The sequence below is a fragment of the Podarcis melisellensis genome (genome assembly GCF_964234715.1).
Source record: "Podarcis melisellensis genome assembly, chromosome: 3".
Classification (NCBI taxonomy): domain Eukaryota; kingdom Metazoa; phylum Chordata; class Lepidosauria; order Squamata; family Lacertidae; genus Podarcis; species Podarcis melisellensis.
The window spans coordinates 27,313,833-27,340,193 of NC_138530.1; the positions used below are offsets into that span (position 1 = coordinate 27,313,833).

The 26,361-nt window shown below is 41.1% G+C and overlaps 1 protein-coding gene across 7 annotated transcripts in view; it reads right to left on the reverse strand.

The window, feature by feature from the left end:
- USH2A (usherin) overlaps positions 1–26,361 on the reverse strand; it is a 425,043-nt gene that overhangs the window by 112,958 nt on the left and 285,724 nt on the right. For all 7 annotated transcript variants that reach the window (XR_014166233.1, XM_081903562.1, XM_081903561.1 and 4 more), the window contains exons 43-48: positions 26,202–26,324; positions 23,585–23,748; positions 19,438–19,647; positions 17,914–18,116; positions 14,202–14,314; positions 9,052–9,250 (exon numbers count right to left, since the gene is read on the reverse strand). Coding sequence is in view for 6 of the 7 variants with exons in the window: in XM_081903562.1 (XP_081759688.1) it covers positions 9,052–9,250; positions 14,202–14,314; positions 17,914–18,116; positions 19,438–19,647; positions 23,585–23,748; positions 26,202–26,324 (1,012 nt within the window). In the remaining variant the exon portion in view is untranslated. The remainder of the gene's footprint in view (positions 1–9,051; positions 9,251–14,201; positions 14,315–17,913; positions 18,117–19,437; positions 19,648–23,584; positions 23,749–26,201; positions 26,325–26,361) is intronic.

Consider the following 26,361-nt stretch of genomic DNA (forward strand, 5'->3'; position numbering starts at 1 on the left):
ATACCTCCTGCTCATTAAAATTAAGTGGTAAAGCTTGCCACTGAGAGAACAGGATGGTGGACTAGATAGGCCATTGGCCTGTTCTAACAGGCTTGCCTTACGGCCTCGTGCTCTTAAATGTACAAGCTAAAATCGACAAATGGGGCTGGCCCTTAATTCAGTGCTGCCGCTAGGAAGGGAGCAGGAATTTGTGAAGCAAGTTAGGCAGTCCATTTCCAAGCCTAGTTCAAAGCATCAGAAAGCCAAAGCCACATGCCCCAGACTGGTGTCAGCTGAATAATGCTCCAATGCATCACTGAATGAAAATGTGCATTTTGAAGGTGAGGATTAACTTTCTAATGGCAAAGATGAATCCTTTTCTTTTTTTTTATTCCACACCCCCTCCCTTAAATGTCTATATCTATAATTCAACCGTCAGTCTATCTAAGCCCAGGTGAGATCAGATTCTTAAGTACAAGCCTTCTGTGGCTCGGCCTCACATACAGCCATCAGCTCGTAAGTTTAATTGAAATGTATGGCAGCAAGAAAATCTTTATCTATACTTTGGCAGATTGATGGTGCAACAGCGACTTATCTGTATTAGTGGAAACCTATTAACTAGTGCATACACAGGCTTGCTATGGTTCAGTACCGTTATTCCTTTAGGCACTAACATTATTCACGTGATTAGCCCCATTGAGTTCTTCTGAGCATGCAGGGCAATGATACTATGACTTTCACATTTCCTTCTGTAATTACTTTTAAACAGGTGAAAATGCGAACAATCAAACTGAGTGGAAGATAAAGAAAATTACAGGAATTAACACAGTTTATGAAGCTGAGCTTTTTATGCGGTCAATCGGTAAAACAAAGCAACTCACATATTCCCCTGATTCCTTTATCACAGATTGACAGAAATGGAAGGGGGGAGTTTTCCCTGAAATGGCAGGGAAACCAGAGCTGGAAATGACCCCATTGTCCAAATTCTGAATTTTAAAGTATCAAAATGAGTAAGATTCAAATCTTACTCATTTGGATGCATTAAAATTCAGAACCCCGACTTCACATTTGGGACCTCTTTTTGTCCAGTAAAACAACAGTACTTTTCCCACTTATTTTGTGTTACTGTAATACTGTACTTGGAAATAAGTCCCACTGAGTTCAATGAGACATACCATATTTTTCCCTGTATAAGACACCCCCATGTATAAAATGACCCCTATTTTTTTAAACACAAAATTTAAGAAATCAAGTTGTCTAGCTTTTTTGGGGGGGGTCACTTCTGCCAATTGCTCACCCGCCTGCCCGCCAATGCTGATCGCTTGCCACAGTCACTGCCAATTGCACACCTCACCGCAGCCAGCAATTGTCTGCCTGCTCGCCGCCACCAACAGCCCTCCCGCCCACTTGCTGCTGCTACCTGCCTGCCTCATTACAGCCGCCAATCGCCTGTCCAATTGCCAAAGCCACAGCCAATTGCCAGCAGGCCTTGCCGCAGCCACCAATCACCCGCCCAATCGCCGCTGCCAATCTCCTGCCTGCCTAATTTTATTTTTTAACAAAAAACATCATCTTATAAATGGAAAAATGCGGGTACTCCTGTCTCTAGCAAGTGTGCGTATGACTATAAGTATAATCCTGTTTGGTTTATGCACTGCAAGTTTGCACTGGTGTTAATTTATTCCATCCTATGTGTATTTGCATATACTTGCTAGGAATTACTGTTACTAGAGCGTCTGTCTCGCTACAAGACAATTATTAAACAAAATTCTGTTTTAAAGATCTGAGAAGTATAGAAGAGACACCTTTGGTGGGAGATATTTTCCTCCCCTGCTACAAATTCAGGGGAAACTTATCTTCACGCTTGGGGATATGATAATATACCTCCATAATAAAGAAACACTATCAGACTGAAAATGAAACTGCGGAAAGGACACAGCTGCGTGGTAGAGAATCCGCTTTGTATACAGATCTCAGCATCTGGTTGGCCACTGTGAGAACACAATACTGGACTAGAGGGACCAATGGCCTGATTCAGGAGGCTTCTGTCATATTATTATGTTAGAGACTGAACAGGTATGCCTCTCTCACAAACATATTGAGCAGTTCCCTTTCAAGCATGGCATTTGGACACTTTCGGATAGATGTTGTATTTCTGATTAGGGTAATTAGGATCAGCCTGATATTGTCTTGCAACTTGACTTGTAATAGCATAAACAAACATGTTAGGAACCTCTCCCGTCCAGCTGAGGAATAGTTTTCTGCAAGGAGAGACTGTGTCATCGAGTTCTCCATGGGGAATTTGGTCATGCTTTCCTGACGCAACCTCTTGTGTTAAAAGTAGCTGTCACTATGTGCCTAAGAAGGAGCTTACCAATTTGCTCCTACTCAACACAATGCTGAAGCTCATTTATCCAGCTAGCTAACATTTGCATGCTTCACTATACTATTACATAGCTCCGTAACATCAACTGCAACATGCTGTAAATCGCAAAATAGCATTTTTGGCAGCATTTTAAGACAGTTACTATTTGCATTGGTATGAAGCCCAGAGGATATGCATTATCAGCCCATAAAACAGAATGCATTCAAGTAATGTCAGGATTGTGTCATATTCTGGAAGGGAAAAAAGCCAACATACAGAAATTGGTAATGATCATCATTATCTCATCCTCCTTTATTTAGGTGCAGAAGCAGCCAGGGTTCTCATAAGGTCAGTATTATCTCATCCTATTTTATTTAGGAACAGCAACTGTGGATGGCGTAATCAGGCATAGGGCCATATATGTGCTATCCCTACCTAATATAAAATATTTCATTACCTAATTATAGTCCATACAATGGACCTGACTTAGTTCTACCTAGATTAATAGGAATTAGGGATGCAGGTAGAATTTGCTTTAAATCACACCGCTCCCTGGTATTTTAAGGAGCTGCAGTTTGTGGGTTGGACAAAAAAAGCGCAAATGGAGGAAATCTCATTCTGAGACCAACTAAACACGTTACGACACATAATCATGCCTACTCACAGCAAGAGTTGCAAAATCCAGGACCTTCATCTGATAGAATTATACTTGAGAGAATGGACAAGGGTCATCTAGTTCACCCCCTGCAATGCAGGAATCTTTTGCCCAATGTGGGGCTTGAACCCACAACCTTGAGATTAAAAGCCTCAAACCCTACCAACTGAGCCCTACCACCTTTTAATCTTGGTCAAGGTACCCAATTTTGACAGACCTGGTGGGCCAATACAAGCAGCTTGGGTTACTAGAAGTGGCCTGGGTCATTGCACTAAAGCATACTTCTAATTCCCACTTGAAGATCCTTTCACTGCACTGGTTGCTTCTCTCAAATTTTGCAAGCAGGTTGGATTGTCTTCAGGTGTCCTGCATTGTGCTCTAAATACAATTGCCTGGATCCTGCCCTACAACTTTGAAAGCCAGGGGTTGTGAGTGAATTTTCAGCATGTGATGTCAGAACATCCACAAGACCCACTTACCACGCTCAAACTCCCATAAATGTAAACAAATGTTCTTCTGACTTGGATCATAATTAAAGTAATAAGATAGAGTGAGGAAGTAGTTAGAGAGTTGGACTAGAGCCTGGCATTCCAGGGTTCAAATCCCCAATCAGCCATGAAGGCCATTAGGTGACCTTGGGCCAGTCACTCTCTTTCAGACTGACTTACCTCACAAGGCTGTTTTGAGGATAAAATGGACAGGTGGGAAAGCGTATGTGCCACCTTAAACTCTTTGGAGGAAAGGTGAGATACAAATGTAATAAATAAATAAAGAGGTTATTTGCATAGTGTGTAGCCAATCCACATTAATTCAGCAGCTAATTGAAGGACATTAGTCTCTAGCATAACTTACTTGAGCATTAAAATCCACATACCAAAAACACATACCCAAGGCAAAACAATAAACTTATCAACCTATATAGTGGTATAACCTTAGGTTCCCTTATGTGTTTCACTCAGTTCAACTTTGAAGATGCATACTGGAGTTGGTTAGACCTACATTTCCAAGGACTGTAACTGAAATGGTTGTTTTACTTTTTAAGGTTCTGGATTACAGTGTATGATAAACATTTAAATTTTATGAAGCCAAGATCTGAAAACTTTATCTTAGTGGAAACAGAATGTGAATGCTACAGTTTTGACTAACCCTACCCACAGAAGGATGCCATATAAGATGCTTATCATCCAGAATATTAATTGGTTTCTTTTGGTGACTTTCACCGATAAACATATTCTCTTATTTTAAAAGCACCTTATTAACACGTAAGATTGTGTTTCCTTCTATCACTTTCTTTGGTACCTCTTGGCCTTGAGTGAATTGCAGTTTGGGATTAGTTACACTTTTTAATTAATTAACAACATGCTCATACACTAAAATTTTAAGATGCTAAATTCATAGATTTGCTTGCACTCTCTTCCTTTAAATCAGCACTCAAGATGAAATGCATAATGGAAGAATCATGGTTTGAAGACTGCTGCACTGTGGCAACAAGTCCCTGTCAACACTGTACAGATTCTTTATGAAGGGCTGTAAAGGTAATGCAGAAAAAACTTTATTTTTATATTTTGCTTTTATTTTGCTAAAGGCAACAGGCAAAAGGCAGATCCAATACTGGATAAAACATTTTGGAAGGCACTCTACCAACATAAGTTCTTGTGCCCAATGCTGAAGCACAGTGGAAGTAAAACATGAACCAGATAGTATAAGGGCCATACTGTGTCCTAGATAAAGGAGAAGGAAAGGGAAAGAGATGTTTGGCTCTTGATTTTCAGAAAGAGCATGGCTCATTTTTAAGATGAAGATGATCACAGCTGAGCTGGACCCAATGAATGGTTTTTTTAAAAAACCCATTATAGTCTTTTTCTTAGTGAATTTCTTGCACTACAGATATCAAATGGTACTATATGGTATTGATATACTTGGATACTTACCTTTCTCATCATGGCATTCATTTGTTCCTTCTTGCAGGCTTTTTCTGTTCTGAAACATTGTAAGCTAAGAAAGCAAGTCTCTTCTAGCACTTGCCTGGCTGGCTGGCTATCAAGAGAACTTTCAGGGCACAACCCTCTGAAGGTGGCTCATAGCAGGATAATTTAGCTTTCAAATAATTTATAGACAAAGCCACCTGCAATGTCTTCAGTCAAGGCTCTCAATGATCCTCCTTTCACCATCCACCATATCAGCTTGTATTAAGTGTAGTCAATGAACAGAGAGGCTAACTCACTAGTTACCATCTCAAATTATTACTCTTGGAACTCCTCAGATTCTTCTTTGGTGTGGCTTATAATCTGGCCCAGATAAAGGTTATTGTGCTGGCCCTCTCCTTCAAAGAACTGAACACACAAAAATTGCTTCTGAAGAACAAATACCCCCGGCACACAAAGACACAAAGGTTCCTCTTCCTGCAGAAAAAGTCCCCTGCTCAGTGTAGTCTTGGAAACCAGCCTAAAAACTGATTTCTTGGGGGCAAAAGTGTTGTCGTCCTGCTGCCAGGCAACAGTGTGTAGAGCTTGGTGGAGCATGAGGTCAAACAAAGAGAAGAGTCTCCAAGATACACCTGGCAGAATCAACATACAAAGTCAAGTCAATTCCAAGGGTTCTGCAAACAGCAAACCATGTGGTCAGACAATCCAGAGGTCAGGAAATCCAATGATCACAAACCAAGGGTCCAGACAAAGAGCAGGAAGTACAAAGTACACAGGTGTTGCTTCCAGAATCTGACTGCTGCTGAGAGCTCTGTTTAAGAAGGCTGAAGCCAGCTGGTTCTCATCAGTGCCTTCTCCTCTGTGTCCTTGAAGGCTGATCAGCTGCAGGTGGAGCCACTCCCCCTTCAGGCTGCTGTTCAGCAGGTGAAGCTGACTCCTGACCCATGACACAAAAGCCTCTTCCAGGGGAGCCTATTCTGTACTACCATGGGAAGTAGCCCAATTTATCAGGAAATCTGATTAATTTCTTCACGTATTTGGTTAAATATGTTACAATTGACAAGGTCAGTGTGATTAAAGGGAAAAGGAGATGGGAAGCTGGTGAGAAGCCTAAGGCATCCTTTAGAGCAGGATGCAGCCAACGTGGTGCGCTCCAATTCTTTTGGGTTACAGTACCCATCAGCCCCAGTCAGCATGGCCAATGCTCAGTAATGACTATAATTGTAGTCCATGACATCTGGAGAGCACCACCTTGGGTACCCCTGATATAGCACATGAAAAGAGTGCTCCACAACCTTTAAGGAGGACAGGGAGGACAGGGAGTAGAATCCCTTTAGTGCCTGCCTCACCCTTGGGGGCCATGCCGTCCTCAGAACATGGACAGATGTGCGAGTTATGGGGAGCTCTGAGCAAGAGTGGGACCACTCTAAATGGGAGCAAGGTGCCTGTGATGCCTGGTCCAAAGTGTGTTAATACCTGCACTAGAGATGGGATGAGTTAAGAATAAGAATTCAACTCATGGCAGAACCTCTTACACTTAAATTTTAAATCTATAAAATCACAGCCCTTTACAACACTAAAACTGCAGTTTCATATTCCGGGTCTGTACACAAATATATATTTCCCTTCGTGTTTTCTTTCTCAGCTGGTAACAAACTATAAAGGTACTAAGTTCACTAAATAAAAAAAGAAACAAAAAAACTTATACTCGGATGATTCTCAAAAATGCAGTAATGCATATTTAAACCTTACAGGTGAGACAATAAAGGGCTAAACTTTCCCAATGCTAAATGCAACACATAGCTAAGGCTGTGTCAGCTGCTGTAATTTATATTTTGATGCGAATCACTCAGATAACTCACTTTCCTAATTGCTGTCTTGTCTGACAGCGATCTTATGAATACATGCTGTCATTGCATATGTGATGATGCTGTTGACAAATAGGGACATTATTTCATTACATTAAATCTTACCTTCAAACTAAGAGTTTTCTACCTCATTTGTCAATAAAAAACTGTGTACAGACTCCTACTCTCTGACTACATTATTGATCCCACTCCTAAACTGCAACTAATATGACCATTAATCTGCAAATGACCATAATTTTAAAATATTTCTGACAAAGCACGATAGGCCCACATTCAGAGTTGCTCATCATTGTCACGTAAACAACCACCCACTTGTAGCTGAAACTAAATGGATTTGCTGTAAAGTGGCATCAAATCATTCAACCAAGTAAGTCTCCAAAAAGGCATCTAATCATCCCAATAAACTAATATTTGCCATGCAGATTATGATAAATGATAAGAATAAAATGCACTAGAGGAAGCTGTATAAGCATCTCCTCATACTTTTTACTGTCAGCTTTTTTTAAAAAATAATAATATAGGTAGCACAAGACTGTTGGAAACAGATGTGTATCTAAAAGCAGTCGGTTACTATGGATTCACTGTAATTGAAGCATATAGAAACATTGGCTCAAGCTTCAATACTGCAAGGTTATCAGTTGTGATGGTATACTCATAATACAGCAGCACAGTTTAATTCCACTGTAACGCAAGCATCACAATCACATAGCTGCAACATGCAAATCAATGCTACAGATACGTGTGTAAACAGGACATCATGGGCTCCTCCAGATGTCCTTCTTTTTGCACATTCATGATGATTTGTGCTTGTGATGTTTGTGACTGCAAACGTTTTGGGGCGGCGCCATTTCATTTTCAGTCAATGACTTATCCCATAACCTCCTGTTGAAATCTAATAACCTTTTTGTACCACAAATGTTCTTGTTTATCTTTTCCCCACTTTTTTGTTGTGCTACAGCCCCTCCAGACAGACATAATGTGGTAGCATCAGAGAAGTATCTCAGAACCAACTAAAGTAGAATAAATCATAAAATCTCATAGTTGGAAGGGACCCCAAGGATCATTTAGGCCCCCTGAAATGCAATTAATCTCAACTAAAGCATCCATGCTTAAAAACAATCCTGCTTAAAAACCTCCAGGGAAGGAGAGTCTACAACCTCCCAAGGAAGTCTGTTCCACTGCTGAACAGCTCTTATCATTGTTCTTCCTGATGTTTAGTCGGAACCTCCTTTCTTGTATCTCAAAGCCATTCATTTGTGTTCTACCTCCAGAGGAGAAGAAAACAAGCTTGCTCCATCTTCCATGTGACAGCCCTTTAGATATTTGAAGATGGCTATCACATCTCATTTTGGTCTCCCCTTTTCTAGGTTAAAGATACTCAGCTCTCTCTGTCATTCCTGATAAGGCTTGGTTTCCAGATCCTTGATCATCTTGGTTGCCCTCCTCTGCATACGTTCCAGCTTGTCAATATCCTTCTTAAATTGTGGTGCCCAGAATTAGACACAGTATTCCAGAATATGGTCTGAGCAAGACCATAAAGCGGTACTAGTATTTCTCTTGATCTAGACATGATACTTCTGTTGATGCAGCCTAGAACAGCATTAGCTTTCCCCCACTTTTTTTTTGCTGCTGTTGCTGCGTCACACTGTTGACTCATATTAAGCATGTAGTCTAATAGGACCCGTAGATCCTTTTCATATGCAATACTGTCAAGCCAGGTGTCCCCCATCTTATATTTGTGCAGCTGGTTCTTCCTGCCTAAGTGTAGAACCTGACATTTGTCCCTATTGAAATTCATTTTGTTAGCTTGGGCCCAGTTCTCCAATATGTTAAGGTCGTTTTGAAATCTGACTGTGCTTCTTGCAGCATTGGCTACCCCTCCATTACTAATGCACTATTATTGTGTCAAGAATACATTGCAGAATACACACACAATAAGACACCAGTCTGGAGAGCCCCTAAGTTCTATTGAATAGCTCAGCCCTCAAGGACAGAGTGTGCAATTGGGGATAGGGATGCACACGGTATCCCTGGGTTGGTTCCTGTAATATATAAGCCATCATGGCTATGGACTTTCAATCTCATAATTTTCTCTTTAGCTCATATACTCAACTTTTGCTGGTGAGTGAGTTACAGAGTGTGGTGGGACAACTGAAAAGCCCCTGTATTCAATAATGAGTCTCCTCGGCTCTGAAGGTGGAACTCACTCAGTAGATCTTAATATAAAAGCGGGTTCACCAGCAGGTTAATTGATGTTACCTTAAACTGTGGGTTATAGCACAGGCCTCCACAGATATTTTCATGGATATCACATTGCAAGGACAGACATGCCATTCCACCCTGATGTTTTGATAGCTGCTGTGGCACGGTGCACCGTCGCTGAGCTTTGCGTAACAGATCATATCCTAGGATGATGCCATTTGGTTGTCCTGGTGATGCCCAGTTAATCTGAAGTGACCTAGAGCAACAAAAATCATTAATGTGTAAGACAACTCATAAGATATGTGAGTTCCATTTAGCTGTTGCTGAAACTGAAATCCATACAGGTGTCCTTTTAACATTGCTGCAACAGAGCTTTGAGTTGCAAAGCTCTGGCTAAGGTAAATCATTGTTGGAGTGGTATTTTGCTAACCAATTTGAGAGATCCACCTGAAAAGTGGTATATAAATCGAAATACCTCAAACAGACAGAGCATTGTTTCAGTGTAACCATTATTCTCAAGTGTTTTCAATGTCTTAAAAAACAAACCTTTCTTTTGGTACCATAGAATGATATATTAATACATCAAATTGCTACAAAACATATGTTTGATATTCAAAAGCAAAATTTGAACTTCTTATGAATTTCTGATTCTCAGGAGTACCAGGGCAGGGCAATCTACCATATTTTTTGCTCCACAAGGTGCACCTAACGATAAGACGCACCTTTTTCGAACTTCCAACAAGCAGAAGTAAAGGTAAAGGACCCCTGGGCGGTTAAGTCCAGTTGAATTCAACTATGGAGTGCGGCACTCTTCTCTGCTTTCAGGGTAAGGGAGCTGACGTTTGTCCACAGACGGCTTTCCAGGTCATGTGGCCAGCATGACTAAATGGCTTCTGGCGCAATGAGACACTGTGACTGAAGCCAGAGCGCATGGAAACACTGTTTACCTCCCCACTGCAATGGTACCTATTTATGAATCTACTCACACTGGTATGCTTTCGAACTGTGAGCTTGGCAGGAGCTGGAGCGCTGGGCACTGAAGTTGCAACTTCTGCAGGCAAACCACTGCACTATGACCCTTCCCTTAGCTTCTGCAGATCTGATCATATCTGTTGCCATATTCACTCAACTAACAGGCAGAGCTAAATGCTGTCTGCTATAAGTGCCCACAAAACCAGACTGTAGCATTATAAAATATGGACAAAAACCAGGCAAAGACATGTTCTTCTGAGTTCTATAAGTTCAATTAAGACTTAAGCATATGCTTAAATATTTCCTATTAAAAAGATGGACTTACTAGTGCTTCACTCTAGTAGGATCATGCACTTATCATATGTTATTCCCAACATACATTTTGAAGAATGTTAAAGCCCAATTACATGACTACTGTCAGAATACTTGGTGACATTGTAAATTAGCATTCATTTAAAGCGAGATGGTTACATTCAGATAGCAGCAGCTGAGATAAACTTTGACACTTTTACAGAATAAAAATAACACAGTGAACTATTATTCCACTACCTTGAGGTATAAACAGAGGGACGTATAACAATAACAATATGTAGAGGAAGGATTAATGTCACCTGTGAAGGGATAACTTCACAGGTTACTTGTAGAGTCACCATTATTATTCTGAAATCTCCATCTGACTTGCTGAATTAATGCCATAGTCTGTGAAAGTCTATTTTATATTCACTGCATATTCTACTCAAGGCAAAAAATATATATCCTTACATACAAATGACATTACTGACAAACATATAGAGACAAGAAAGAAAGAAAGAAAGAAAGAACCCTTAAAATTATTTGAAGGCTGGATATACATCTTAGTGTATATTATTTCAGAGCTAAGCAAATATGTAGTAAACAGTATTTAAGCATCGAATGCTCTTGACATGGTGTTCCTTGTTTTTGTTCTTAATCTTTTTTTACAAGATGAAATTTATCAGGATGGATAAAAGGAAGTGCTTATTCGCACAGCATGTCTTTAAACTATGGAATGTGCTCCCCCAGGAGGCAGTGATGGCCACCAACTTGGATGTCTTTAAAAGAGGACTGGACAAATTCATGGAGCAAAAGGCTACCCATGGCTACCACTCAAGATGGTTATGCTCTGCCTCCATTGTTGGATGCAGTCACGCTTCTGAATATCAGTTGCTGGAAACCACAGGAGGGAAGAGGGTTCTTGTGCTTGGGTCCTGCTTGCAGGTTTCCCATAGGGTGGCCACTGTGAAAACAGGATGCTGACTAGATGGGCCACTGGCCTGATCCAGCAGACTCTTATTATGGTGCAATATAAGGTAAAGGTAAAGGGACCCCTGACCATTAGGTCCAGTCGTGACTGACTCTGGGGTTGCGTGAACAGACAAAAATAAAAGTAGAATCTTATGCAAAAAAAGAGAGAAAAGTGACAGATAATTTTTATCTCCAATGCTTTGTGAATTTTGTGCTTGCACTTTTATGCTTCCAGAGACCACCAGCTCATCTCCATTCTGAGTCCTCACTTTTAAAGTCCCCATCTCACTTTTAAAGTCTCCACTTTGCCTGGAAATGTTATCTGGCTTCTTTGTTTAATTGCTACTGATGGGACTCCATGTGCGAACGACAGGTTCATACAAGATTGTTTGATCTGGGCCTTTGACTCACCAACTGAATCAAGACTGAGCTAGAACTGCACAAAAGGTCCTTCTGATACAAGTGATGCCCACTGGACATCTTTCATTACCACAAAACATTGGCTAAGCTGCTAAAAAAGAATAGATTTCCATTACAGTAAGTGGCTATCATCCCAAAGACACTGAACAAGTTGGGTAGTTAATAGCAGTTTCTGCAGAACTTGCACAACTTATATCCCAGCAAATTAAACATAGTCCACCAGTTATGTTTGACAGTGTATGAGGGTCTCAATAAAGTTCCTGTTCTCGCTTGCTGCCTGATAGGAATACAGTGGTACCTCGGGTTCAGTACTTAATTCGTTCCGGAGTGTCTGTAACCTGAAGCGTATGTAACCCAAGGTACCACTGCAGTTAAAATTGGATACATGTCACGGGTTGCATTTGGCTGCACTCAGCTGGATGGGTCACAACTTGGTGAGATTGCCATGGCCTAATGCATTGTGAGAAAACATTTAAACCAACTGTATGTAAAAACAATAATGGTATAGCCTTAAACTAGTTCTTAAAAGTCACCGCCCACTTGCTCCCCCTTTCTCAAAAATACACACATTCAACATAAGAGGAAGAGCTATAATAATTCCAATAAAAAACATGTTGCAGAATGTGAGTTGCATTGCCCTCCTCCCATGTGGCTCTGTCCTAGAAATCATACCTTTTCCCCATTGGCAGATATGTATTAAAATGTCTCCTTGTTTATACAATCTGTTATTTTCCCCTTGAACCTATTCCTTGATGGAGGATAAATAAGAAAAATTCATATGCAGGCCGGCACCTACTGAAACTGCCAGCTGTAGTGTTTGTCATATTTCAATCAAAGTTGAAGCCAGCCAGCCATTTTTATACTGCATGGTCCCTACATACTCAAGGACCAGAATTAATGAATTAGCTATTGATTAAATTCCACTCTAGCAAATCCACCGTGGCAAATAAATGAACTACCCAGGGCACGTGTAGGCCACAGCCAGACATGTCCGGGCAATCGATCAGTAGTTAGTATTCTTTTGGGATATGGGAACAGCTGATGATAATATGACATGTAAGGGAAGGCAATGGAGAAAGTCTGTTTCTGGCTCAGCAGATTATAAAATCTGCAAGGAATTTCTGATCTTCTTGCATTTGTATGTTATGACATTTTTAGTTTGTATATAATAACAGAGACATGCATAAGTGTTTTCCATACTTCAGACAAAAGCATATATCAGTGAAAGTCAGGGGTGGGGAGAGGGATGATTTTCAGAATTGAGTTCTTATCATCAAACAAGCTTTGACTAGACATGTTTATGTGACAGAAAAATAGCAAGCTTAATTTCACCTAGCAGTTACACTTTGCACAGACAAATAACAGAATTCAGAGAAAATGTACAAAGAGAAAACAGAAGTTTCTTTGAAATACTGCATGTGTAGATCCGTTTTGTTAGCATATTTCCGAAGATTTAGGTGTCAGATTGTAGTTATTCAAAAGCGACGCTTCTCCCACTCACAAGAAACAAGCTAAGCACCAATCTCTGCCAGAAGTGTAATAAAACCACATCAACAATAACAAGCACGCAGGAGGCTAACTACTTTATTGTTGCCGTAATTTTGATAAATGTCTTGGCAATGGGCAGCCATTAGTTACAACCTCTCTTCTGGCCACGCTGGCACTCCTGGATCTTTTTAGGAAAAGAATGACGGCATTTGTCAGTATTCAGCTGTTTTTCCCAGTCTGGCACCCATTTGTTTTTTGGGGGATGGGGGGTGGGAAGGGAATTCTCCATAAGAAATAGATGGAAAAGAGAATACAAGATCAAATATACCTAGATCTTTGTTCAGGCATTGTAGCCTCCCATTCAATGATGGGAGGGTATGGAAATGGGCCGCCCCTCCATCACATCCCTGTTGCCCACCCCGTTCATCCTCCATACACAGAAAGAGGAAGAACTTCAGCAGCGAGCCTGATCTACGCACCAGACCATAAATATACACGGAGGGAGCTGCAGGTTCAGTCTCTTCTGGATGAAAGATCTCAGGTTACCGAGTTGGGAAATAACTCTTACTTGTTGATAGAGTGTTCTTTACATGTACACACTGCATGCAAAGCACTTAGCTATGTTTCTTGTTTTTCTTAAGTTAATTACAGGCATGGGGCATGGTTGTGCTTGTTGCTGGGATCCTAGTGTGTGTGGCTCCCTTGCTGTAAGCCTCACCAAAATATTGCCATTATCTTCACTGACCCCACCCCCGCCCAGCATGCCTATGCAGCTTAGTAATAAACAAATAAAAGTGGCCTTTGTTGTCAATGGAAACTTCTATACTAAGCCTCACTTGATCCAGAGATCCACAGAGAGAGACTTCCAGACAGTTAGGAAATGCTAGCATAGACAGACCAGTGTAGAAGGCATCTTCATAAGTTAATTGCACTATTCCTTCTTATCTTTGACACTACGAGCAAACAACAATTGTTTTACAGGCTGAAAAGCACAAAATCATTTTCTGTTTCTTTTATCTCCACAGGTTCTTTTGGTTTTAAGACAAACAAAGACACTTAAATACCGTGGACCGAGGACGTGAATCCGTGGTGCCGATAGCTCTTTTGGCTCATCTTCCACCGTTGTAATTTGTGTTTCGTTACTTCTCACACAAGCGTACACTGTGCAGACTTCAACCTAGAATAGTTAGCAAGAAAGAAAAGCTTTAACTATCCAGTAACTGAAGTTAGAGCATGACTGCAAATCAAGTAAAATTGAGTTCAATGTGATGGTGGGGACTTAGGAACTTTTTGGGAAGGATCCTACCATATTTTTGCGCTAGCGTAAGGACTGGGGCTAGGGCAAGGGCAAGGGCACTTCCCCCCACATGCACCATTCCCAAATCTGCTCCAGAGGGGGAAGTCACACTGGGAAAGTGAAAGTTATTCCACTCATGCTAAGCAGTACTTGGCACCATTGGTCCATCTAGCTGAGCCTTTCTCAACCTGTGGGTCCCCAGATGTAGTTGAACTACAACTCCCATCACCCCTAGCTAGCAAGGCCAGAGCTCAGGGATGATGGGAGTTGTAGTCCCAAAACAGCTGGGGAGCCGCAGGTTGAGAACTACTAATGTAGCTCAAAATTGTCCACATTGGCTAGCATGGTTATACAGAGAACATTCTCAGCCCTATCTGGAGATGCTGGGAATTGAACCTGGGCTCTTCTGCAAGCAAAAGGTAAAGGTAAAGGGACCCCTGACCATTAGGTCTAGTCGTGGCCGACTCCGGGGTTGCGGCGCTCATCTCGCTTTATTGGCTGAGGGAGCCGGTGTTTGTCCGCAGACAGCTTCCGGGTCATGTGGCCAGCATGACTAAGCCGCTTCTGGCGAACCAGAGCAGCACACGGAAACGCTGTTTACCTTCCCACCGGAGCGGGATTTATCTACTTGCACTTTGATGTGCTTTTGACCTGCTAGGTAGGCAGGAGCAGGGACTGAGCAACGGGAGCTCACCCCGTCGCAGAGATTCGAACCACCGACCTTCTGATCGGCAAGTCCTAGCCTCTGTGGTTTAACCTACAGCGCCAACCGTGTCCCTTCTGCAAGCAAAGGTGTGCTCTATCACTGAGTTATGGCTATTCCATTTTGAATGAGGACTGCAGGTAAATACCGTTACTCCATAGTGCCAAATCTTATAAACTTGCCTTAGCGACTCTAGGTGTTTGCATTCAATGCACTGCTAAGAGAACAGCTTCCACCTTCTCAAAGGGATCTTCCCTCCCCACACTGTTGTTCTGAAGGTTCCTTCAACCTTCCAAAGCATATTTGGGTTTGAAACAGGGCAGAACTCTTACTGAACATTTGTGGTCACGGGCATCACTCAAGCTAACTCGGTCTGGGATTGCTTAGTATTCATATGGCGGACCACCTAAGAAACCTGTTTGCCACCTTGAGGTACTTAGACAAGCGATGACACAGACAAGAGTTAGGCATTCAGAGCACATGGCACAACTCTGCACCTGTTACACTGATCTGGTTCTCATGCACACTTAGTCAAATCCTGGCTAAGCATGAACGAGGGAGCAAAGGTTTGTTCTAGGTTTACTACCTGTGGTATGTTTGTAGCAAGACATCCATAAGCCTGGGTTCAGCTATAATGCTAAGGTAAACTATGGTTTAGTTCCCCGTAGTGTGACAGCAGCAGCAGGACTGAGGGAGGAGTGCAGCAGCTGTGATTTTCACTCCATACATTTGCATGCTCTTTCATCCATGCTTAGCCATGGTTGGGATTATTGTTACATGGCCCAGTGACTGCCTATTTGTTTACAGGCTCAATTTTAAAGGCTGGTGTTAATCTACAATCCCTAAATAGTTTGGGGCCAGGCTATCTGAAGAACCATCTGAACCCATGTGAACCTGCCTGAGCCTTAAGATAAACATCTGAAGCCCAGCATTCTGGCCTGTCAGTGAGAATTCTATGTACCTGAAGAAGCATCTCCGACCCCATCAGTCAGCCCAGACACTGAGGTCCAGTTCCCAGGGCCTTCTGGCAGTCCCCTCCCTGCGATAAGTGAGGTTACAGGGAACCAGGCAGAGGGTCTTCTCAGTATTGGCGCCCACCTGTAGAATGCCCTCCCATCAGATTTCAAAGAGATAATCAATTATATAACTTTCTGAGGGCAGCCCTTTATCAGGATGTTTTTAATTTATAATGTCTCACTGTGGGTTTTTATATTATGTTGCAAGCCACACAGAGTGGCTGGAGCAACCCAGTCAGAAAGGTGGGGTAGAAGTATACTGCTGTTGTTGTGGGATCCCCTCTGATCCTTACCACATCACCTTTCTGAATCTACCAGCTTTTTATTTTTTAAATAGGAATGGTTTGCTTTCACAGCAATGTATTAATGTTTGATGAACCCTGAAGATGAGAGACAAAATATGACTCCCTCAGTTCTTAAGAGTACTTTAAATAGCTCCAAAGAAAGACTAATAATGTCACCTTTGCATTGGCAACTCAATACATGAAAAGTACCAATCGACAGATGTCAACACATGATGACAAAGGACAAGGCAGGCACAAATGTAGATATTTTTTAGGAAGCTAAGTATGTGGGTAGGGACAGAGTATGAAAGGCAATAAGGGGTTTTTTAAAAAAAATAAATCCACAATTACAACTTTGGATTTTCTCTTATAAGTCATTGCCACAAGTGCTGGCGCTTATACTCAGATAGGATAACGAAGAGCAACTGATTAATATTGCCTTTGGTAAATTAATATGAAGGTCCCCGAAGTGTGAAAGTGCTTGGAATTTGTGTTACTGTTGAGGAAAGACAAATGTGTGTCCATGCAGAAACTGGAAAGTCATATGTGTATTAATGGAGGTGGGGGCCTGCTGTTGCAGAGGGGTTGGAACATAGAAATCTGTTATGGTGTGCCTCTGGGTGACGTTTATTTATGGCACGCTGCAACGGGATGCAAATTTTAGGACAAAGTATACATGATTACTGTTACGGCCTGCCCATACATAATTCAGACTGAGCCAAGTCTGAATGCAACAAACAAAACGGGAAAGTTGCAATTAAAGCAAAACAAACTGTTCAAGAAATAAATGCAATTCAATTACAGGGGAAATAGTTGTAAGCTCTTGTCTTGAAAATAATTCAAAAAACCTGGAAATTACGTATAGATTTTGGGGAGGAGAAAAAAGGAGGAAAAGAAAGGTTTTAAAAATTAATGGTATTTTTAGAAGACTAGGATTTCATGGCTGAGATCAGCCTGTTCCACAAAGAGAAGGGAGGAGGGGAAGGATGATAAAAGGCTAACGAATGCAATATCATTATTTCTCTAGGTTGATGTATTATGCATGCCTGATGTTTCTAAAACAATTACAATTTTGTTTTAATGAGTAGGAGTAGGATTGTTGCCTCTTTATAATATATATTGTAAGTTTAGTATTATGGGATCAGAGGAGATGTAGTTTTGATGTTCTTGAGATAGAGGAAAATACGAATACATTACACAGATGCAAAAATAAAATGTATGCTCAGAAAAAAATTGCTTGTGAGCCCATTGATTTAAATATATGAAACCATTTATATGTGTGTCTATATAGAACTCCCATCAGATAAATATATATATATACACATACTACAATAAATGCTTATGTGGTTATTAGATTTGCATGTTTTTATATATATTCAGAATTGTTCCTCAAAATACCAATGAAAAGCAGAACACTCTCCAATTATGTAAAATCAGCTACAGCATACGTATAGATAAAAAAAAAGTTGTTCAAACCTGTATATCATAAACAGTGAATGGAGACAAATCTCCTAAAAGCAGAGACCCGGGTGCCTTCATTCCAGTCTTGTATCGCTTATTATTTACATAGACAGAATACTCTGTGACAACACCATTTGGGTTTGAAGGCGATGTCCAGATGACACGTACAGCTGTACTGTTGATGATGACAACCTCTGGAGGGAACATGCCCTCCGGCTCTAGAAATAAAGGAAGAAGCTGAATAAACTCCAGCTGTCTCTGTAAAATCATGTGTTTAACCAAATGCAGATTAGAATTTGGGTTTAGCAGAGGGTCTGCTGCTTATCTGCTTGCCTCTGATGAAGTTATCACTGTCTGTATTCCTCTCTAAATTGGCTTATTATAATCTCAGTCAGAAACAGTGGGAGATGGTGGTAAAGCGCTTTATACCACCAGCATCGCCTTCATCTTTAGCAGAATGCGACCAGTGGGATACAATGATAAATTATTCACTTATCTGTGTGGCCCCATCCACAATTATTTGGTTTGGCTTCATTCTTCACACATGCCCAAGCAGCAATCTTGTTCCTAAAGCAGCAACTTTAAATGCACTCTGTGGCGAAAAGTGACATATCAATAGCTTTTAGCAGCCTTGTAACTTGCGCAATGAGAAGCAACGTGCAATACTGTTATTATGTAAATGGTTTTGAATGCTGATTACCAAGGATAATGATGAAGCCTCACTCCTCCTCTTCAAAATCTTCCTTAGCGTTAAATTACACAAATTATTTAAGCATGTCAGAAATAGCTATGCAAAAAGACCTATTTTCATCTCGTAGGTCCATCTTAACCAGTTGAAAAATTGCACTCGCAAGGAGTTCTATTTTATAAACAAAAGGGGGCTGACCTTTGGCATTGCAAAGGAAATGCAATCCCCACTTAAAGTGCTTTGCTAATGACCTGGAACACTTGCTTCTGAGGTAATGATATTATAATGTTTATAATGAGACTTTATAAAGCCAAAAAGATTAGAAAGGCCATTCCAAACACATTTCAGATTCACAAGTTGCTTTCTTCCCTCCCTCCCTCCCGCTTGCTAACTGACTTGGAAATGACTCATGGGGAAATTCTCCCAGAGAGTGGGGTTTACACCTTCCATTTTTGGTGACTCAGGAATGGCCTGAGAGTTGACTGTCATGTCAAAAGCACACTGCTTCGCAGAGCAAATCTTTTTAAAAACCATTAATTGTTTTTTAAATCTCTCCGTTTATTGACATGAACTCAGCTCCAAACTGAGCACACGGATAGTAGTGAACAGGGCAGGATGAGAACAAAGTGGGTTAATATCCGCTATTAGAGCTTTGTGCTGCTGTCTCAGTGGGACCTTTTATTGATCGGCCACTTGATGACAACCAGCACTTAAGCATTTTAGCGTTTTAGTCCTTTTCCCTCTTATACCGGAAATTTCATAATGGAAGGATGACTGATCTCAACCCTAACAAAAATCAATCAATTTCATTCTCAGATTTTAAGCCAGGCTGCATCCAGTACTAAACCTACCTCCGTCTGATGTACTCACATGCACCACCTCACTTGTGATGCTGTGCACCCCATTGAAGACTTGAAGCGAAATCCAATACTCTGTGTTAGGTTGTAGTTCTCCAATGACAGCTAGGTTTTCACTGGCGGGGATCTTCCTGGTGTTGTCATGGCCAGCGGTGTTCCAGGAGAGGACATAATATTCAATATTTCCTTGAACATCTTGCAAGGCTGTAGAATTAATTATTTTTTTAAAAAAATCCCAATAATATTGAAAAAAGAAACTGGAAATGAAAGGACAAGTAATAATATCCTTGCACGTTCTGGTACAATATTAAGTTTACCGGTAACACTGGTTATATATGCAATAGACTTGCTGCAAAGGCTTGTGCTCATGAAACTGTGGACTTTGAGCCTAGCGACTGGGCACCAAGGTATAGTTAATCTTGTCAGTGCCAAATATATTAGAAGCATGGGGAGTAAACCAACTATTCCATGATATATATGTAATTTGGATTCCTAACCCCTCTTGGGAACTGCCTTGAATGCTGGGTGGGAAGACCATGCTTTGGGGACATTCATCCGCCATTCCTTGCACAAACTGATTCCAGGTCAGCAGGGAATGCACAGGCCTATTTCACTAATTACATCCGGGCAAAGTTCCAAATTATTGATTCATAAAAAGCCACACCCTAAAGGACTCTTCGGCTGTTGCCAATCATAGAGAGAAAGAAGCATCATGGAAGCAAAAATTTCATTCATAGCCTTCAGCATGAAGAACTGCCTCTATCATGGAATGAGCAAGATTTGGCTGTTTGGCTCCCACTCCCTCACCCCAGGAGGTACTAAGTGGAAGATGCTGCCTAACAACACCAGTATGAGAGCAGAATGCTGTCCGAATAAACCTGGCACCATATGGCTACCAAGCTATTATTATTTTTTCTGATATTACATTTGAATGTGATTGTATTCTTTTGTGAGTTACTTTGAGGGCCTTCTGGAGGCTATAAGGTGTGGTACCAGTATTCTAATCAAACAAACAAACAAACAAATGTAGGCTTTGTCTCGGGCCATACACCATGTTCCCACATGCATCACTGAAATGTAAGATGCATCCTCAGGCATTACACATCCAGTATTGTTGAGAATTACATTCTTTGCATTGTGGCATTGAAACCTACAGGGTTGACTGTAATTCAAGAACAAACCATGCCATAAAACATGGGTAGACAAACTAAGACCCGGGGCCTTCTAAATCCAGCCCGCGGATGATCCAGCCCGCAGATGAATCGGCGTGTTTTTACATGAGTAGAATGTGTCCTTTTATTTAAAATGCATCTCTGGGGTATTTGTGGGGCCTGCCTGGTGTTTTTGCATGAGTAGAATGTGTGCTTTTATTTAAAATGCATATCTGAGTTATTTGTGGGGCATATGAATTTGTTCTTTCCTCCCCCCAAAAAATATAGCCTGGCCCCCCACAAGGTCTGAGGGACAGTGGACTGGCCCCCTGCTGAAAAAGTTTGCTGACCCCTGCCATAAAATAATATTTTGGACACTTTCTGTTCTAGTTAACATGTGATTATTGTACTGAAAACAATGGAATTTAGGAGCGCTTATCTTAGTATGCCCTAAATCCTTAACTTCAAGCACAACCTAAGCATCTGAGGAAAATGATAACATCATTGCTACTGAGATGATGATGATGACTGAATCTACATCTCACCCTTCTTCCTAAAGGAAGAAGCAAACATGTGTACGCAAACATGCTTTTTCAAATGAAAAATCAGTCAGGGACAAATGTTTGTAATACAAATAAAGGTCACAAACCACTTAATCCAAGAGGTACCAAATTTAGCTGCTCCAAAGTCAAACTTTTAATTACGACACCATAAAGGACTGACTCTAATCCTATTTGGATTTCAATCACATTTGGGGATATCAGTGCATAGATAGGAGAAGTGGGAATCACACACATACAGGCCCCATCTTCCCATTCACCAAATGTGTGAACAGAACCCAAGTACCTGCAATGTATACATATGTAGGCTCTTTGCATGAAATTAGATCACTGAAAAATGCAGGCTCCCTGGTTGTTTGGGGAGAGGAAAAGTTGTACCCTCGTAGATTTGTTCAGAATTTGAGCGAATGCATGGAGAGACCGTGCACTGATATATCATCTAAACAGAGCTTTTGTTTCCAACTTCTTTTATTTCTATAGTGCAATTTTAACAGGAGCTACGTACGCCCAACTTCTGTTTTTCTCTCAAGATCCCACCAGAAACAGAGACATAAAAGAAAGCTATTTTCAAGTGATCTAGTTATTGGAGGGAAAGGCATAGGCCTGTGACAAAATGAAAACATTTGGAAGAAGGTAGATTGCTAGTTTGCCTAGTGTAATGCATTCCAGCAATGAAAGAATAAATGAGGGTTTGCTCTAATGACCCTCACTTGATGTTTAACCTTTGCATTCATAAACAGATATCTAGGAAATTTCTGCAGTAAGAATGAAAATGAAGCCAGATTGCATTACCTCTATCTGGAAGGTCAGAGGTTCAGATTACTAAAGTAATGAAACTTCAGCAGCCTGCTTCAGATCTATTAGGTTTGTCAGTTTTTATAAGCATGCTTACTTCAGGCATCCAATTATAAAATAAGGAGCCTATATTTGCTGAGAGTCACTAGCAAGTGCTTACAGACAGATTTGCATGTACATATTGAAGAATTAACCCACTGCTTTGATGGACAGGTAATCTGGATTAAATGGATATGTTCCTTTTAAGATGACACAGCACAAATGTGCACTTTTGCATGCACAGAAAATCCATAACTCTTCTGGATGTGAAGAAGAGTTTGAACCAAAATACTGGCTTCAGCAAGTCATTGTGCCAATCTCCCAAGAGCTCTGAATCTATGTCTTATTTTGCTCTGATTTTATTATAATTGACCACAACATACAAACTGTACAAACCAAAGATTTGTACATACATGGAGAGCAGGGGCAGACACAGCAGACATTATTTTGCCTCTCTTCTATACAATACGTATATGGAATTTCAAGGTTGAAAAGGGGGCTGGTTTCTTCCCAGGTTTTGTTTCCATCATTTCGAAGGCATTTAGCTCTTAAACAAGATGCCAATGATCGTTCAGCTCACCTGAGCAATGTAAATCATGAAAATGGATGACTTGGAGCTAGCTCATATACGGATGACCTACGCTTGATGAGTGCAACTTCACTTAATGCTGGGGCGGCTAACCTTTTTTGGCCTGAGGGTTGCATTTGATATTGGTCAACCCTTTCAAGGGCCACATCCAGGGGTGGACATGCACAAAGCATGAGAGAGTGTGAACAAAGCAGGAACTGCTCAACCCAAATTCACTCTCTTGCTCGCACATCACACACATGCAGGGGACGCACACATACAGACTACACTTTCACCAAACATATGGTACACCTACAGACCACAAACCCGCTTGGTAAACGCGCGCGCGCGCACACACACACACACACACACAAACACACACTTCACCTCCCCATCATCTCATTCCCACTAGAGCACTGTAGTGGGGAAGGAGGGATGGGGGTTAATGAGAGTCTTTTTTTAGCTCTCCATCAATCTGTTCAGAGAGGGGGGGAAGGTTGTAGAATCCCAGGCTCCTCCCCCAACAAACTGGAATAGGAGAAGTTCAATGTTACCTACGATGCACCTCTCAGCTGCTTAAGTGTGGCACAGAATGAATTTTGTAGCAAGTCAGAGCATGTCAGTCTCTCCCAATGTTTCCCAGGATGGCTCAAGAATAATCAGAGCTGATTGGAACACTCTTTACTCCCTCTAGGAAACAATGGTGGGGCAGAGGGATACTGATTCCATCACTGCAAATGATTTCACTGCCAGTAAACTGAATGCGGGGAAGGTCGGTCATAAGAAAGAGCTTGGCAGGCCAGACCTGGTCCTGTTAACCACCCTGGCCTATTAACTTGCATGTGTGAATATACCAACACAGATCTGACACCACAGATCAAACTTTCACATCCTTTTGATTGCAAAACGTTCCCTCAAAGTTCACATATTCTGCTGTCTGTCCTTAAGTGCAGAGAAATCAAGCAATCCACATACATGTGGGAAACAGCCCAGACCTGACTGGGAGTCAAAATAACAAGGGCACTTACTTGGGGTGGACCACTTCACTTCTATAGCAGTATGGTTAAGAGGTTGTGCAGTGACGTTACTTCCCTTCTTTGGAAAACCCGCCAATGTTGTAGCGACCACTTCTTCACTCGATGTGTATCCAACCTCATTGTGCACTATGGTCTTATATTCATATGTTGTGTACCTAAAGGATTAATACCATTAAAAGATATAGAAAAATATATATCCTTTGAAGAGTTGAGGCATGCTAAACATCTATTATTGTTCTACTAACCATGGAAAAGGAAGTCTGTTTTTTCTTTTCTTTTAAAAAGGTGCTTCTTTATACTGTTTGAGATCCATGGACAAAGAGGTTTGCTTGAAATACTAGGCCAATACTAGCACAGTAACAATAAACAAAGTAAGATGCCATATAGGAATGTTATTGTTTTCCAAAGTAGTGAGGGATTACAGCTCAATTCAAGATGCAATTACAGCAATGGCAAGCTGCCAGCACTTAGATATAAAGTTGATTCAATGGTGTTTTTTCCTCTTTGGGAAAACCCACTGATTTGAAGCTCTGCATCCCTAACAGTATTTGCCTTGTGCTTCATCAGCTGATCCCAGCCAAATATAAAAACTCAACGTTTCAAATAATACAGCTGTGTAAGTTCAAGCAATGTGTGCTATAACTGCCAATGAATGAATGAATGTGTGAGTGTGAAAGGATAGCCTCATCTAAACACTATATTTTTTTAAAAAAAAGTTTTAACCAGAGAAAACTGTTTCTCCCTTTTAATCTCTTTCAAACAACAACCAGAGGTCAGAGCCTAAACACATAAAAGCTGTACACATACAGGTCCCTATTAGGAATTAGAACCCCACTCCTTCCCATCTATAAACTCAGTGGATGCGGAATTGTGCATGACAAATAACACCTTTGGGGCAGATAGCATCCTCAAGGTTACCTTTTGGTGGGAAAATGGCATTGTGGGGAGTGACCGAAAGCCTGTTCCAATAAGCCGTAATCCTAATCAGGATAATGCCCCCACCCCCAGCCATCTGCAGTTTTTGGAGAAAGAAAGTGGAGAGGTGGATGCATTCGTTTTTCTTTCTTTTTGGGGTGGGGTAGGGTAAAGAGTTGCACCCTTAACAAAAAAGCATACTTAATCTAAGTTGTACTTTGACTCGTATTCTTTCAAACTTCACTTCATCCCTGTAGTGGCAGCCAGTCTACAGTACTCCCACCATTCCCAGACTATCAGTTAATCCTCCCCTTCCTCCCTATGCTCATTAACCTCCTCAAACTTACTCCAGAGTCATCTGTATTTCCTACAGTGAGATTTCCTTCTGGATACAACAACAAAATGGCTGCAAATTTATCTTACAACACTGTTCTCAAACGTCCTGCCCATGGATAATCTCTATATCTAGCTGTGATGTAGATACGTGATACGTGATGTTAATGTTCCCTTTTTTGCTTGCAACCTAAACTTAGAGGCAACTCTAAGAGAACAATCTCCAACTTGAAACTAGCACAGAGGGCATTTTAATTTCTCCTTCCCTTCTGGGTGTCCACCTCCAATTTACTTCAATCCCAGCAGCATTTGGTCATAGGTAGGGAAAGAAATGGATATCTGAATCTTTTATTTACAGTGCCAAAAGAAGACGGGGTGCTATATGGAGGTGAATAAAAGGCATGATAATAAGGGTTGGTAAGCCCTGACATTGGGCTCCTATTGGAAATTATGCCTTGACTGGCATAATATTAGCACATTGTTGAATTCCATCCTATGTTACTCCTCTCGCTGAATGTTATGGCAAAATTAGGTCACTCCCATAATTTATGCAATTAATTGGGTACATTGTCGTTGGTTATTCCATCTCAAAGGAATATTATTTGCAGAGTAAAAGGATCAACAGTGTATACTGATCATATTCAGCAGACTGGTGGTTTCTGTTCTGAACACAGGACTAATAAACAAACATAGGAAATTTCCGCTTCCATTTCATTTTTTGTTGGAATTATCCAATATCCCTAATGGCAGCCCCCTCCCCAGGCTGTTCCTTCTGAGCACTTCGACTGTTCCCCTCTACTGGATATCAGCTATTGGTGTCATAAAGCCTGTCCTGTAACCCTTGAGCTAGCCAGCTGTCCTCAGGTATGGTGGAGAACACTCTCCTGTCATCAGCTACCAGTCCACTTAGAATGGAAAGGGCTACCATCTTGTCCTTCACCTCAGGCAGCAAATGCCTTAGGCTAGCCTTGTTTCCTAGGCAAACACATCACTAATTTACAGTGCAGATCCCTGCTGCGCAGATGCCCTGCATGTCAATGTGTAAGCCGGTGCTTGTATGATTTGACTTTAAAATTAAATATGTGTAAATGGCTTGCCTGCTACCCTGGTAGTTCAAATCTTGCTTTCCAGAGCCTGATGCTCTTTAAAACAGAACAAAAATTGCACGCAACATGCAGGAGTCACAAAACAGCAAAAACCCAGGTGTGTTAATAATGGCAAATGCCGAAGGAGATGACAAAAAATATTTCATTACATAATTAACATGTTCACAACACAGAGACACAAGCAACACTTTGAACTATTAAGCATAGTCTATACAAAATGCCAGCATTTGTTTTTATAGTTTTTGTAATCTCACCTGCTAAGACCCTTATCTTCATAAAACCACTGAGTTCCTGAGTAAATATTGTGCCAGAGATTTAAATCTTCAGGGGGATTTGATGCAAGTGGCTGCTGGATTTTACGTCTCAGGAGCTCATATCTAACACAAAAGACAAGCAGAACGCTGGGATTATCTC